General features: G+C 40.2%; 1 protein-coding gene across 1 annotated transcript in view; it reads left to right on the forward strand.

Annotated features, from left to right (window-relative positions):
- Window positions 1–5,623: 5,623 nt before the first annotated feature.
- Window positions 5,624–15,126, forward strand: part of LOC124264598 (zinc finger ZZ-type and EF-hand domain-containing protein 1-like) — a 30,789-nt gene continuing 21,286 nt past the window's right edge. Inside the window, exons 1-2 of the mRNA XM_046699346.1 lie at window positions 5,624–5,749; window positions 9,131–9,167. Of these exons, the coding sequence (XP_046555302.1) occupies window positions 5,714–5,749; window positions 9,131–9,167 (73 nt within the window). The 5' untranslated portion in view covers window positions 5,624–5,713. The remainder of the gene's footprint in view (window positions 5,750–9,130; window positions 9,168–15,126) is intronic.

Consider the following 15,126-nt stretch of genomic DNA (forward strand, 5'->3'; position numbering starts at 1 on the left):
GTTTTCACTTCATTTATCAGTCGAAATAACAGTCAAAGAACAAGAAGAAAATCGACAACAAATCAACACAACTGTAAAATGAAACTCCTAAGACACGCGAAAAATCGAATAACAGCCATACAGTAAGCAGTCGTTGTTGATCGACGTTCGTCTTCCGGAGTGCTCACTGGTCAGCAATCAATGGTTACATACGAACGACAAACTGTTCAGTCGACATTCACCGAATCACGAAAATCACCAAACATTCAATCGATGCAAGGAAATCAACAAAAAGTACATACAGCGAATTTTGCTATTCGCGTTACCGGTTTATCGCAGGTGACAAGGCGAAAGTACCCGGTGATTCCAGTGGTTCGTCATTTTGATTGGCTTTCACGCGACCTTGTAAATATCAGCAACAGTATATCGCAAACAGCACCAGTCAGTATCGTTCTTTCAGCGAATTAATTGCAGGGAGCATAGTATAGTATAGTATATAGTAGCAGAAAGCCCGGGTGCAGCGCGGCCAGAAAGTCGCGATGCCTGAAAGTCGTCAGAGAATCAGAAAGTTCGAGCAGCCTGGCCGCATTTAGCAATGAGTCGTCAGTCGAGTCTGGTGTCTCGAGATCTGTCTCCGGCCGATGCGTACATTGCTGTTAGATTACCGCGCAGAATCCTCAAAGTGCCGATGACTGGCGTCAGTCATCAGTAATTTGTCGGTTTATTTCGATCATACAGGCGTCGTCGGGTTTCACGAGCCTGCTGGGCCCACAAGAAAGCCGTCGCGTTGCCTGGTTCGAGAACACCGACCGTAACCGCGCTTTCTCGTGACCGGGATAGCCTGACAAAGATCCGACGCCAAAGACTTTCACCGTAGAGAAAGGTACCGTGAGGAACCTGCATTGCGCCAGTACCAGTCACTTTCGCGATAACGTACCAAAATTGCCTGTCATCACCAAAGCCTGCGCCCTCACCAAACAACCACAGCCAGCCGCGAAGTTTTCAGCCTGGTGGCCGCCGCCGCAGCCCGGTGCAAAAGGTATCGAAAAGTGGTACGGAAGGATGGGAAGCGCGTTCAGCGTAAGCCATACTTCACGACAACATCACGATCAGCAGCGCGCGCTCAGTGATGCCAATGGCAGATTGAAAAGCAGCCCAATATGTTGCCGACAACAGACACGCTTTATGTTCTCGAAATCGGGTTCTGACAGGAAGGAGTAGAAATCCGTATTACACGTTTGAATTCAGCTCGTTCTGATGAAAGGTTAACAAGAAGTCTTCACAAATGCCTGACGCATCAAATTCATTGATGATTCGTGAGTAATAGCGACATTCACTGCTCGACATAAAGTAATGTTGGTCGTTCGTGGTTTAACCAGTAAACGGCATTCAGCCAGCCTGGGAGAAGGGATACCTTCAGAATCGTACCAGCCGTTAAACCAGAAGCAGGCCGATGTCGGCAGCATCACCAAGCCTTCACCATGAAGTTCACATTTCGAAGATGACAGCTTGTTGGGTATCATTCAGCGTTCGGCAAAGTTTGCTTTCGAGCCGACGACGACATCCGAGCCGGTGTTTTCGTGTTTGTTCAGGCGTTGCCAAATAATTATCCGTTCTGTTTTGAGAGGGCATGATACTGGTTTCCAAAACGGTTGAAAGTCAGAATAGTCTGAATTTTCAGATTACGATGTTCGGTGTTAATTGCGGTTGACCGGCAAGTTAATACTGTTGTAAAACACATCTGCCGATGTAGCACCTCAGTGTAACAAACCGGAAGTTCGGAAAATAATCAACTTTCGGCCTTAGTCCTTGGTTTGGACTCACAATCCTTGAAGCAGCATGTTTAAAGTTGCAACACATAGATCGGGACATGCCCTGGACTGGGTGGTTAGTACACTGGTTACACGACAAGATGATTAACGGTATTGTACAAAGTGTAACGGTAGTGGACGGAGACTTTTGTCTGACCAGTCAGTGGTAGTGCTTGTACTTAACTGTCAGAGTCAACCACACAATTCCAACACCAGATCATGTCGTAATCTGAAAAGATTGACAAGGCAAAAGTTCAGTGAGATTGCTGCTTCGGATCTTCTCCTACAGCCTGTGTTTGATACATTGAGGACTTGGACAAACCAGTATAATGGCACACGCTTCTTCATATTCTAGACTATCATGCCCTCTCAAAACTAGAACTTTCATTCAAAGCCCCAGGATGTCCATGGTACAACAGCGATATACACCAGGCAACACAGAAAGTAACGCCAGGTGGAACGAGCGTGGCGTAAGTCAAAACTCGAGATTGACAAATATCGTCTGTGAGGGGTAAAGTGTCGTAAACCCATTCAAGAAAGCAAACGCGCATACTGCAGACAACAGATTGTTGATCTTGCTAACAAACCCACGTCATCTTCAGAAATTCTTGAACTCTCATGGGTGGGAAAACTGAGGTAATCTTGCCGACATCAGCTACTGCTTCTGGAACTAGTTGAACAATTCAATACTTTCTTTGATTCTAAAATCAAAGATATCCGGAATACTCTTCTCCAAAGGCTCCCAACAGGTCATGCACCAGGAGGAAATGCCGCGTTTAAAGGAACTCTACTGGTTGACTTCCAACCCTTTACAGTATCTGAAGTTCGTGCTCTGATCAAGACAGCCTAACGTTACTACATGTCGAGAGTGATCCAGTCCCAGGTCAGCTTGTAGTGGAGCATCTCGACATATTACTACCGACCATCACTGATATCATCAATAAAAGCTTGTCGTCAAGGGCATTTCCAAAATTGTTGAAAGATGCTATTGTTGAAAGCCTTTCATCAAGAACGAGAAACTGGATTCAAATGTCATGAAAAGCTACAGGCCAGTTTCTAACCTCTCCTTCCTGTCCAAGTTAGTTGATTGAGAGAGAGCCGCCATAAAACGGCTGATGAGAGACATCTGTCAATCAACAACATATTGGACTCTTTTCAATCTGCATACCGACAGCATCATTCCCTGAAACCTTACTGCTGAGACTGGTCAATGATCTTAGATGTATCCGTGGATAGTGGAAATATGGCTATAATTGGTACTTTTGGACTTAAGTGCAGCATTCGATACAGTCGATCATAAGAAGCTGCTACATACTCTGGAACCCTCACGTTGGAATAGGTGGTACTGCTCTGTCAAGGCGTTCCTCTTACCTGACAGACAGAAGCCAGACGGTGTTAGTTGGCTGATAATCTCCAAGAAGTCCATTATATCGTGTGGTGTCCCTCAAAGGCTCCGTTATGGGACCTGTCCCTCTTCCTCCTGTATATATGAATCAACTTTCTGTCATCATGATATCCTTCCATACCTCCCCACTACTCTGATGCTGACGATACCCAACTGTAGAATACCTTTACACCAGATACAGCAGCAGCTACTTTCAAGAACATTGAAAACTGCACAGCCAAGATAAAAACATGGATGACAAGTAGAGTTTTAAACTGAATGATGATAAAACTAGCAGAGTACAATGTATTACCTATTGGCAGATCACAACAATTGAAGAAGATTATCACAAAGTGATAGTATAACAATAGGTTCCTTACAGGTTGCCTTTTCTCCTTTGATGATGAAGGATCTTGGCGTATGGCTAGAGTCGGATCTCGCCATGGATGTACATATCGACAGACTTTGTCAAACCTGCTATTTCCATTTGCGCAGGATTTGGAACATCCGGAAGTACATCACAAAAGAAAGTGGGAAGGTTCTAGTCAGATGTCTAATTTCCTCCGGACTAGGTTATTGCAACGGACTGCTTGTAGGTCTTAACAGGTTCAGCTTAAAAAACTGCAGAACATACAGAATACGGCCAAAATCATGTCACATTACTCCAGTTCTCAAAGAATGTCATTAGCTCTACCAAAGCCTCACAACCAAGCCACATCCTACCTCACAGACTTGATCACTGTATACACACCAGCCAGAACTCTTCGATCTCAGAACCAGCTCCTACATAATGTACCAACTTTCCGACTTTGGTAAACGATCGTTCTTTCATGCAGCCCCAAGACTATAGATTCATTGCCAGTCCACATCAAAGACTCTGATTCTCTGACAGCTTTCAAATCACGACTTAAGACTTACCTTTTCTTTCTGTATATGCTTGATCTCTCTCTCTCTCTCTCTCTCTCTCTCCTCTCGCTTTGAGCATGCACTTTGTATACACTATTGTGGATTGTAGCGCAGCAAACAAATGTCCATTATTATTATTATTTATAATGGGTTACTGAAGAACAATTCTAGCTCGGATCTTCACGGGTTGTAGAAAGAACGGTCACGACAGTGTATGTTGGAGGGTGAAACTAAAACACTTATGAATGTGTAACAGAAACACGATAAGAAAACAATATATTTGTTGCTGATATTTCATTGAAGCGCTCGTCGTCAACTATCATGAAAAGCCAATCAAAATGAACCACATTACCTCCCTTTAGTACCGACTTTCAGTCACAGAAATCAGACAATGACTAATTGCACTTCTAACAGATCACACACTCACTAACACACCGCCCGTACTATTGTCCTCTCTGTCGAACTAAAAACCGAATGCCGCAGATAAATTAATAAATTCACTGTAAAGTATATTTCATTAGTGATATATATACTTTTTATTGATTTCACTTTGCATCAGTTGTTGAATGTTTGAAACCGAATTGTTACCTTCGATGACAATTCGATAGATAGTTTGTCATTCGATAGATAGTTTGTCATTCGATATATAGCCAGTGATTGCTGACTGTTAGTGGGAACGCCAGGAGACAAGTGTTGACACAGTACCTTGATGTGACGATCGATCAATAACGATACTTATACTGTATGGCTGTTATAATACTGATTTTTTAGGCTCGCGTGTCTTAGGGAGTTTCATTTTACAATTTAATGACAATTTGTGTCGATTTTCTTCTTGTTTCTCGGCTGTGTTTGACTGTTATTTCGATATTTTAACCAAATGGAAAGTAGAAAAACTACATCAAATTTTTTAGATATGTCAAGTCTGCTTGTACAAAATCAACTTGGTACAATCATGTATGTCTTAAGTGTTATTGAAATAATTAACCAAAGAATAATGATGGACAATGCAGCTGATCATGAGTACAAAACAATACTTGTGTCATATACGAATATAAAATAAGAACACGAAGGTAACAGGCATAAGTAAGTATTGATAGTAACGATTGCTGGACTATTTACTTTAGGATGTGTAATACAGTATGCATGAACCTATCTGTTACGTCCACTGTTTTTCATTAGGTTTTCAACCTAGGCCGTCTGGTTACCGAGTACAGCATCCGTGAGTATTGGCTTACACTGAAATATCATATGCAACCTTCGCGTGTCTTCGCCCTGTGCTTTTTCTGAAATGGACGTTATGAAAAAGGACAGATGAAAACCTGTTATTTCATTGCATTAAATATAAATTACATTCAATAAGAGCCGCCGCTATATACCTGGAATATTGCTGAGTGTGGCGTAAAAATAAACCCACTCATCACTGTTACGACAAAGGTAGACCCGGGGTCATGTTTAACAAAATCGTATTTCCTTCATGGGCAGCCAACGCATAGAGTATTCAGAGTTGTCTCCCGTTAATACATCTTTGTTGGTGGAGATTCATAAATCCAACTCGTTTTCCAGAAACGATATTGCAAGCTTTTATCATAAAACAAATGAAAAAGTTACATTTTGTTGAAGTTTGATCCACGAAATGGGCAATACTGCCAGTAGTGACAGCGAAGATGAAGTACGTGTTGACAACAAAGAGGTTTGACAATTTACACGCTTATTTGTATACAGTAGTCTACATACAGTAAGGTAACTGCGAGTTGCTTGTTCTGACGAGGAAGTTCCGGAAAAGTTACATTACAAAATATAGATCTGCAGTGTCTGACTGGAATAACATTTAAATATGTTTATTTGTAAGCCAAAGGTTAATTAGATAAAATATTATGCCAGTTGATATAAGGACTCATTTTACATTTTTCACACCAACAATTTGACCATCAGAAATGTGAATATCATCATGATTACAGTGACAGTGCAACCAAGGACATATATGTCCATGGCTTGGTATTACATAAACGATGCATTTGATTGGCAGGGACATACTATGGTTTACTGTTTCTTGACAATTCTACATATGTAAAGGCTTAAGATCCTGTGATTTTGGAAATGCTTCTCATAGTCTGAAGCCTGTTTCAAATGAAATTTGGGAGACAGTGCACTTTATTGGGCACACTTTTTGGATTGCATTTAGTGTTGTGTGGATGATCGAAGTCACTTTGTCAGCTCAAAGCTAAGCATGGTAAATGACTTAACCTAAATAGCAAGCACCCTATCATGTTACCATGAAACTGCTTTCTTGTCAGAATTTTTGTTTGGTGTAGTCCTCTCATTATAACAGTTCATAGTGGAGTAGGGGAAAATGTCCACAGCACAAAATAAAACATCTACTTCAACAACCTGATCACTAACAATTTGATTTGACTGGTTGTTGCTGTGACTGGTTTGCGATTTATGCTACGACAACTGTAAACACATTTGAGAGTATAAGGGGACATCATCCACATTGATCAACAAAGATGACACCCATTTTATGCTTGGCATTTAAAGGGAAATGTTGGCATCTTTGTGTGGTGCATTGGTAAGATGCTTGACAAAGGATATTGATAAGTCACTTGCTTGGTTGTTTGTGATTACACTATTTAGACATGTGAAAAAACCCATATGATTATACCTGAACATAGCTTATCAATATTAATTCATATGTGTCTGTTGACTTTCATAATTAATAAAATCCCATAATATTCAGTAATTTTCCGCATTGGTTGTAAATCATATTTTATACATACATTCCAACAATGAAAAGGCTTGGAAAACATCAATTTAGTATAGTTTGTCTCGCATCAAAGAACTACCTAATGATGGTGTAAATGAAGGAGAATGTTTCTGTTCAGTGGTTAAACAAATCAATGAAAACAAAGTGTAAGTATTGTAAATTACAACTGACAAAAATGTATGTATAATATCCGGCATTCCAGTCAAAAAGTCCTAAATTTGCCTAGGTACAAAAAATTAAAAAATTTAATCTGTCATTATATGGGATTTATTCATGTTTATTTTTTAAATGTGTGATGTCAAATAAATAACGAAATCAGTAAAAAGGACTTTTTTACTGCTACATTTTTACCAAGGACTTTTGTCCTATAATCTAATATCCACCAGTTACTTTGTTCATGGAATATATCTGTCAATATCCACAGAAAAGAACAACACCCTATTCATCTTAAGCTGTACAAAGAAACATGTTCTATGTCACATGTCTTTGTGACAATCGAATATTGTAAAATAACTTGTCATCATTTCTTAACTCTGTGTGTGTGTGTGTATGTGTCTGTCTGTCTGTCTGTCTGTGTCTGTGTTGGTCAACTGAGATAGCACAAATTACTACTATTTTTGTGGATGAAGGAAAACTAAGTTCTATGGATAGTCTGCTTCACCTATACAACTTCTAAAATGCCTCTCAAAGACGATATTTTCATGATGTCCACCGTTTAACAACGATCAGTTTAACAACGATCTAAACCTTTTAGCAGAATACTGTATATTAGGGTCATAACAGACACCCTAATAACAAAACAAAGCAAACAGATTAGCTGTCTGTTCATTATAAGTGTGTTTGTGATAAACATGAATAACTCTAAGCCAAATTATGAACGTGTTCCAATTACTTTAGTAAACCTACATACAGAACACATACTTTTGTCAAATCTACTGTGCAAGATAATAATGATTAATCAATCTGCATATTGATAATTCATCCTTTGATTATAGTTATTTGTAACCCAACTGATGATTCCTATCTTGTAGTGCTTCAGTGTGCGCATTATGTAACATGTAATACATTCACCACATCAGACCTGCATTTATGGAGTTGAGTAATCACAACAGACACGGGAAATGCCTAATGGGAACCTTTGGCAGGTAATCTGAGTGGTGTTACCAGTGATTATGCCTGTAATACATTCATTATAACTGTGTGTCAAGTGAATAACAAGTAAACAGGTGTTGGTTTTTATCACCAAACATGGAGGACAACCAGGGTATCGTTGTATTGTATGCAATTTAGTTTCCTGAAAAACGTATTGGTCGTTGCATTTTGAGAATAGGAACAGGATTTCATTGCTGCAAAAGTAATATGCCCACATATTTGCTGTATACTGACTATTGAACACGCTCATTCATACAACTGATAATGTTTTGATTTGTATGTTATAGGGTTGTAACGATGCATCTAACTATCGATGGATTGCGGTTGTTGAGTCTCCGATAGCAATTAAGCGATTTTAGAAACAAAAAGCTATCGATAGTATGTGTGACTATCAATAGTTTAGTAATTGACTTTCGTGGATAAATGCTCAGCGCAAAATACAGGATGTACGGTACCAGATTCGTTTACTTTGATTTATAGTTTTCCACCCCTGTTACCTCTTAAAGAAACTTGATCTGGGTTTCAAGTGTCTTGTCAGTTATTTAAAGAGATTTAAACTACTTCAGCTTATTTTTATTTCATATGAACTACACATGTATTTAGGAAATGACTTCACATGAGACAATTCAAGCAGAGGAAGAAAACTATTGCAATAGTATTGCAATAGTTTGTCGCAATAGTATGTTGCAATAGACTATTGCTATCACAATAGTTGTTTCCCCCTCAATAGTCACCCCTAGTATATTATAGATACTTACCTTGACAATGAGTAACTTCTGATATATTGTGATATTTTATTCTAAATAAGTTGTAAATCCTGACATTTCATGTTTTCCACAAAGAGAAATATGGCACTGAAATAAGTTTCAGTTTGATGAGAGTGCAGTAGCTTTCTAAGTTTCTTGCAGTTGATTCCTTTTTTCTTGACATGCAAAAGAGAAATGCCCCAGACAATCAAGCCACAAAAGTAATTTGTGACGGCACATGGTAATCCTTTTTTACAGTTTGAACACAAAGACTTTTATTTTCATGATGATTAGGCATTCAAATTTCTTTAAAATACTTAGAATTTACTTATACGAACGTGTTTGACCAGGCTCAGTGTTTCCGACTCTCGTGTTTATCTATTTATAGGTCGATGATGGCTATTCTGACAGTGAAGCAGAAACTGGTGAGTATAGTTTCTTTCATGTTCTTAACATCCAGTAATATTAACAATTATTAACCTTCCTCTGCTGGTACATAAAGGGAATTGTCTTGTGTTCAGACTGCGTTAACTCGTATAGTTGTTCCTGACATCATACAGTGTATTATGTCTCCTTTCTGTTCAGGTAAATACTAGGGTTTCTGTTTGTTACCCAATATTCCTGATATGTGTGTCATGTTCTTCTCATAGTGGATTCACTGCAGCCCTAGTAAATACCCTGGGCCTAGGCATAGCTTATGATTATCATGCATATCAAATATGTCTCCTGTATCATGTTTACAGCCCCAGAGAATGTATGTTACACCTTGATTAGTCATGTCAAAGGTCAAGGTAAAAATCAGAAAATATTACCACATACAGGCATCGATATCCAGTCTTTTTAAGGGTGCAGTTGGGCACCAGACGTATAATTTAGGTGTGTGAAAAGAAAGTGTGCCCATACCTTTTCATGATCCACTTAAACTTAAAACATCACAAAAATTATGTCATTTCAATGTAATGTGTAATAAATCAGTAAACATCATGTAAACCTATAAAATTTAAGAGCAAGATTTACTGAACACTATGATGACTGCAATAAAAGTTCTGCTTCATTTGTCCTGGACCAATAAAGTCACCCACAAACTATGTTATCATCCCAAATGGTATTTCCTGTTATAGACACTGGCATTCGAACATTCCACGATTATTATAAACTGAGAGATTGAGAGTGCCTCCAATAAACAGTTTGATGGGGTGCAAAAGGTTTTGAATCATCTAAGCTCGTCAAATATATCACAATTTCCATAAAATGAATCATAGTGAGTATTATTTTTATAATTTTAGTTGTTTAGTTGCAAGGGCACATAGGATTTTTTCAATATGTACTGTGCACTATTTCAATCACTTCAATTGATATATCACAAGATTAGGTCAATAAAACTACACACATGTCATCTATGTTCTTGGTGGGTTAACATTATGAGAAGCCATTTAGTAAAGTCAAGGTCACTGTGAAGGTATATTACACTATTATTTCACTTGCTTCACTTAATGTGTTTTCGTGCAGATGTTCTTGGTGCTTAACAACATAACAACCATCATATCAATCTCCAAACAGTTCAACTGTTCTACTGTAGATTATGTTGTATTTATTGAATCCCACCCAGGGACATCATGTTTGGTCAATATTCTTGACCATGTTGATAGCCTTTGGCCGTGTTGATTTTGGTTAAATTCACCCTGAACATGCTCATATGAGTATTATGTTCATGATAACTGAAGAGGATTTCACTGTAGTAGGATCACATTTGGTACACATCATCATGATAATCTTAATATCGAAAAGATCTGATCCTGATCTTAATGGGTACTAGCTGCGATAGTAAAATATGACCAATACCCTATGACATTCAAGTTTAATTTTGAAGACTGCATTGTCTTGTTACTTGTTATAAGAACATAGGACAGTGTATATATGCATTCTATGTAGTATGTTATGGTGATGATATGTATACAAATTACTACACAAATTGTATTCAGTAAATTCTGAATATAGCACCTACTATGAACTTGGACATGGTGAATGTTATACCTGTGTTTACTGGTGATGAAACATATTAACATACCATGTCCCATACACATTTACTGAACTTTACAGACAACATCATGTCAAATATGTACGTTGTTATGTTTATTACAATTAGTCGCTTTCATGAATCCATTATTGTTGGTCATGTATGACTGAACATTCACCTGTTACATATTTTATGCAATTTATCAATTTTAGGCCAGACCAATTTTATTGCTTGTCCATTTTATTGCTTGTCATGTTTTTTCAAGAATAAGAAAAAAGAAGTTAATTTTCCCCACTCAAAAAATAAAATCCTAATGTTTTTCTTGGCCAAAAATGTAAACCTTACAAGAAATTTTGTTTGTAGATTGTTTTTTGCCCCATATAATTTTCATAAATTGCCAAAAGTAACATACTTTGAGTATTTAGAAGGAATATTACTTTGACTGGTGATTTTATTTTTTTTTTTTTTCCCTCCTGCCTTTAGGTTTTCTGAGGACAATATTCCGTAAAACAAGAATAAAATTGGTCTGGCCTTACCAGTCAATTAATTCTTGATTTATAATCTTTTATCAGAAAACTATGTTATTACTAGTAAGTACAGTCATAATAACAATATGCCCAATGTTAGCTTATGCCAAATTCTTCTTATCCCCTATCTTCAAGTTTTCTATAATAAGAATTCTTTTTCAGAAGAAGTCCTCCTTGGGGTACATATATGCATTAAAATGTCCATTTCAAATCCCACGACTGTTATAACTATATTTTTCAATAAAATATTTACAAAACAAAAAACTTGTGAGACCACCCCTACAGGGCCCCACCGGACCCCCCTACAGCCAAGAGCAGGTAACTCTCGCTGTCTACCTCGTACCTCACATTTCATGCTGTCATTCTGTTGAATTGACGTGCGTGGTGTTCGTTTCGAGTTTACTCTCCTACCGATACGATGAGTGTAAAAGAGTCTCAATCTGTATGTATGGTTCCTTTCTTTACGCACGGGCGTTAGATGGACTTCATATGTTGATATTCTCATTCATCCTTTGTTGTAACTTTGCCGTGGGTTCTCTGTTTTCCAGCCTTGTGGCAGGCAAAATGGCGGACTGCGCGATCGTGGTTTCCTTGCTACATGTTCTTGGTAGCTTGTAATAGCGAGTTCATATATTATGTTTGCATATTATATGGTAGGCTTGCCTAAATTCTCTCAGTTTTCAGCGAATTTGTGGTAAGTCGTTGTTGAGTAATTTTGATAAATAAGAGTGTTTGTTTCGTGTCACTCAACTTTACTCACTAGTATGTACACGCAGGTGCGGCTAGCCTTTTTTCTGCTTTGCATTGTATGTTTAGTATTTAAATGGCTGTTGCTTGTAGCATTTAAATATCGCCTGTGCGTTTTATTTATTGCTATTTACTTGTGTTTATATGTTTGCTGCTTCACAGTTCCTGCTTGTAACACTGGCGTGGTTCTGTTTGTTGCAGTTTAAGCCCTGTGTGTTGTGCTGTGCACACTACCGCCACAGGATGGTCATAAGGTGTGCCTCCGGTGGTTAGCCGAGGATGCTCACGACGAGCAAGGATGTTCATAATAAGAGCCCTTGCGTCAATATTCCTGTTACATTATGTTGTGTTATGTTACACATATGCACATTTCATACGTTTACACACAACGTGGCTCATAGTGGCCGAGGTTGTGTTTTTTGCCTGGGTTTCTGCGCCTCACACGCATTCTTTCAGGCACGCAGATTTTATGTTTTTCACTAATCTGCTTCAGGGGGGGGATAATTTTTGATGAAAGGTTCCAAAGGAAATCCCTTTATCGTCCCCCCCCGCCTACTCCCCCACAAACAATGTTGCTACATTAACGATGGATTTCTTACTTATAGCAGCAGCGGAGATCGTCGGTGCACGCTCTTATCTCAGACGTGGTTTCCAGACTCCGAGAGGAGATTGGTACCCGGTCTACGGGTAGAGATTACACCGGCGCATCATTTGGGGGAGGTCCCGACCCGAGCTCCGGCTCCGGGGACGCTCTGAACCTGGGGACTAGCATCGACCCGGGCTTTGGCCCCGTTACGGCGCAGATCTCCGACGTCGGTACCTCAGGTCTTAGCCTGATGTCTATCGACGCCCAGGCCAGGAGGCTGTTGAGTGTGACAGAGCTACCGAGCTGCCGATCACCTCGACACTCCAAGGTCTACCCATGTTCACCAGGGGAACCCTGCATTGCCAGGCTACACCCATGTGTCTCGGGCCGGGGTTCGGACTCTCTGAACCTTGGGGACTAGCACCGGCGCGGGCTTTGGCCCCGGTACGGCACAGGTCCCCGGCGTCGGTACTTTTCAAGTATATCGTCTCTCTCACTTCACTTGACGGCTTTACTTGTGGTGGTGAGTTCTGGTGGAAGGGTCAGGTACATCCATGCAATACCCACTGACCCGACACTGACAGTATTTGTACTGATCATGTCCGTATTTGCCTCCCGGATACCTACCACTCTCAGTTCGATATTGCTTTACACGTGACTGCTCATATCGAACTTCCACCCCTTACCCAGCCTTCGATAGCCTGATTGCTCACCCGTTGGAGTGACTGTAACGAACGAAAGGGATCTGTACGGGTACCCATGTGTTCGGTTTGGTGGCGGGGAGACTGGGGAGTCTGCTAGCAAGCGGACATTATCTCGTTGGCTTGTTTCCATAATTGTTCGGTTACAATGCTAAGGTTTACCTTCCCCCTATTACCGTCTTGACACGAATTCTAAGGATCGTGCTCGGTTCGGTCTTTCGGTACTCTCCAGTGGAGAGTGTCCTGCCACCCTGACCAAGTTAGTAACTGGTCATTGGTATCAGTTCTGTGTTCAATGTCGATATGGTTCATACCAATACATCGTGTAAGCCTTACCACCCTTTCGGGTTGGGTCGGGTTTGGGTGTACATACATCCCTTACTTAAAGGCAAGAGAGGGCGGGCCGATTTTGAATGCTTTAACCAGTCATATGCTATTAACCCGTCTTGCGACGGAATTGGGTACGAACCCCCTACGGGTCACTGTTTGGTATGCCTCTCTTTGAGCCGCATGTCACGTGACCAGGTTAGTGTAATGTTCGGCTACGCTTTTTGCTATTCAGGGGATTTTTGTACGCCAACAGGTTTTTCCCTCTTCCTGAGACTTCGGTAATTGGGAGCCTGTGTTAATCAGCACTTTTGATGATTGTGGTTTACACTTACCGAGAGCGTTTGGTGGGGGTGTTTTATCCTGCTTTTCACTCGTACAATACATGGCATTTGTACTCATTCGTTTTTCTCAGAAAGTTTTTAGCGAAGCTAATAATTTCTCTGGGTTTTATCGAGGTCCCGGCAAGCCCTCTTCCAAACAGGAGGGGTGCATTCGAGCATTAGTTTGCAGTACTTATTAGCTCAACTCCTGGGTTATTGGCCTTTGAGCATTTTTTACGCTTTCCCTACCCTTATACCTCTCGCCACGCTTCTCTGGTTCGGGCTATTAAGGTTGGGAGTTGTTTCGGCATCTCCCCATACATTCCTTTCCATTGTAATGGTTGGGGGTGGGGTTTTATGTCATTGATTTGAGCCAATTGACGTATAAGCTTGGGCTCTCTATTTCCAGCCCTAGCCACGTCCCTGCCTGATTGACATCAGCGGTCAGGTGGCTCGGTAACTGTGTTTTTTCTATTTCCGTATCAGTTGTAGATTTCACTCCACCCCGGGTTTAGTTGTTGCCAGACAGAATGCCACTCCCGTCTCACATATCTTTGGGAGTCTGTCATATGCTTATATGTACCCCAAGGAGGACTTCTGATGAAAAAGAATTATACAAACCTGTAGAGGTTATGAATTCTTTGAAGAAAGTCCTCCTTGGGGTACGGCCACCCGCCTCCCCTCATTCTGTCTGATACGTTCAGCATGAAAAGTGAGGTATGAGGTAGATGGCGAGACTTACCTGCTCTTGGCTGTAGGGGGGTCCAGTGGGGCCCTGTAGGGGTGGTCTCTCAAGACAAATCAATTTTTTTGTTTTGTAAATATTTTATTGAAAAATATAGTTACAACTGTTGTGGGATTTAAAATAGACATTTTAGTGCTTATATGTACCCCAAGGAGGACTTTCTTCAAAGAATTCATAACCTCTACAGGTTTGTATAACTTTTTATGTGAGTGTGAGTGAGTGAGTTTAGTTTTACGCCGCACTCAGCAATATTTCAGCTATATGGCGGTGGTCTGTAAATAATCAAGTCTGGACAAGATAATCCAGTGATCAACAACATGAGCATCGATTTACGCAATCGGGAACCGATGACATGTGTCAACCAAGTCAGCGAGCCTGACCACCCGATCCCTTTAGTCGCCTCTTACGACA

The sequence above is a fragment of the Haliotis rubra genome, unplaced genomic scaffold, assembly GCF_003918875.1.
Source record: "Haliotis rubra isolate DU_JTF1 unplaced genomic scaffold, ASM391887v1 Scf931, whole genome shotgun sequence".
Lineage (NCBI taxonomy): Eukaryota > Metazoa > Mollusca > Gastropoda > Lepetellida > Haliotidae > Haliotis > Haliotis rubra.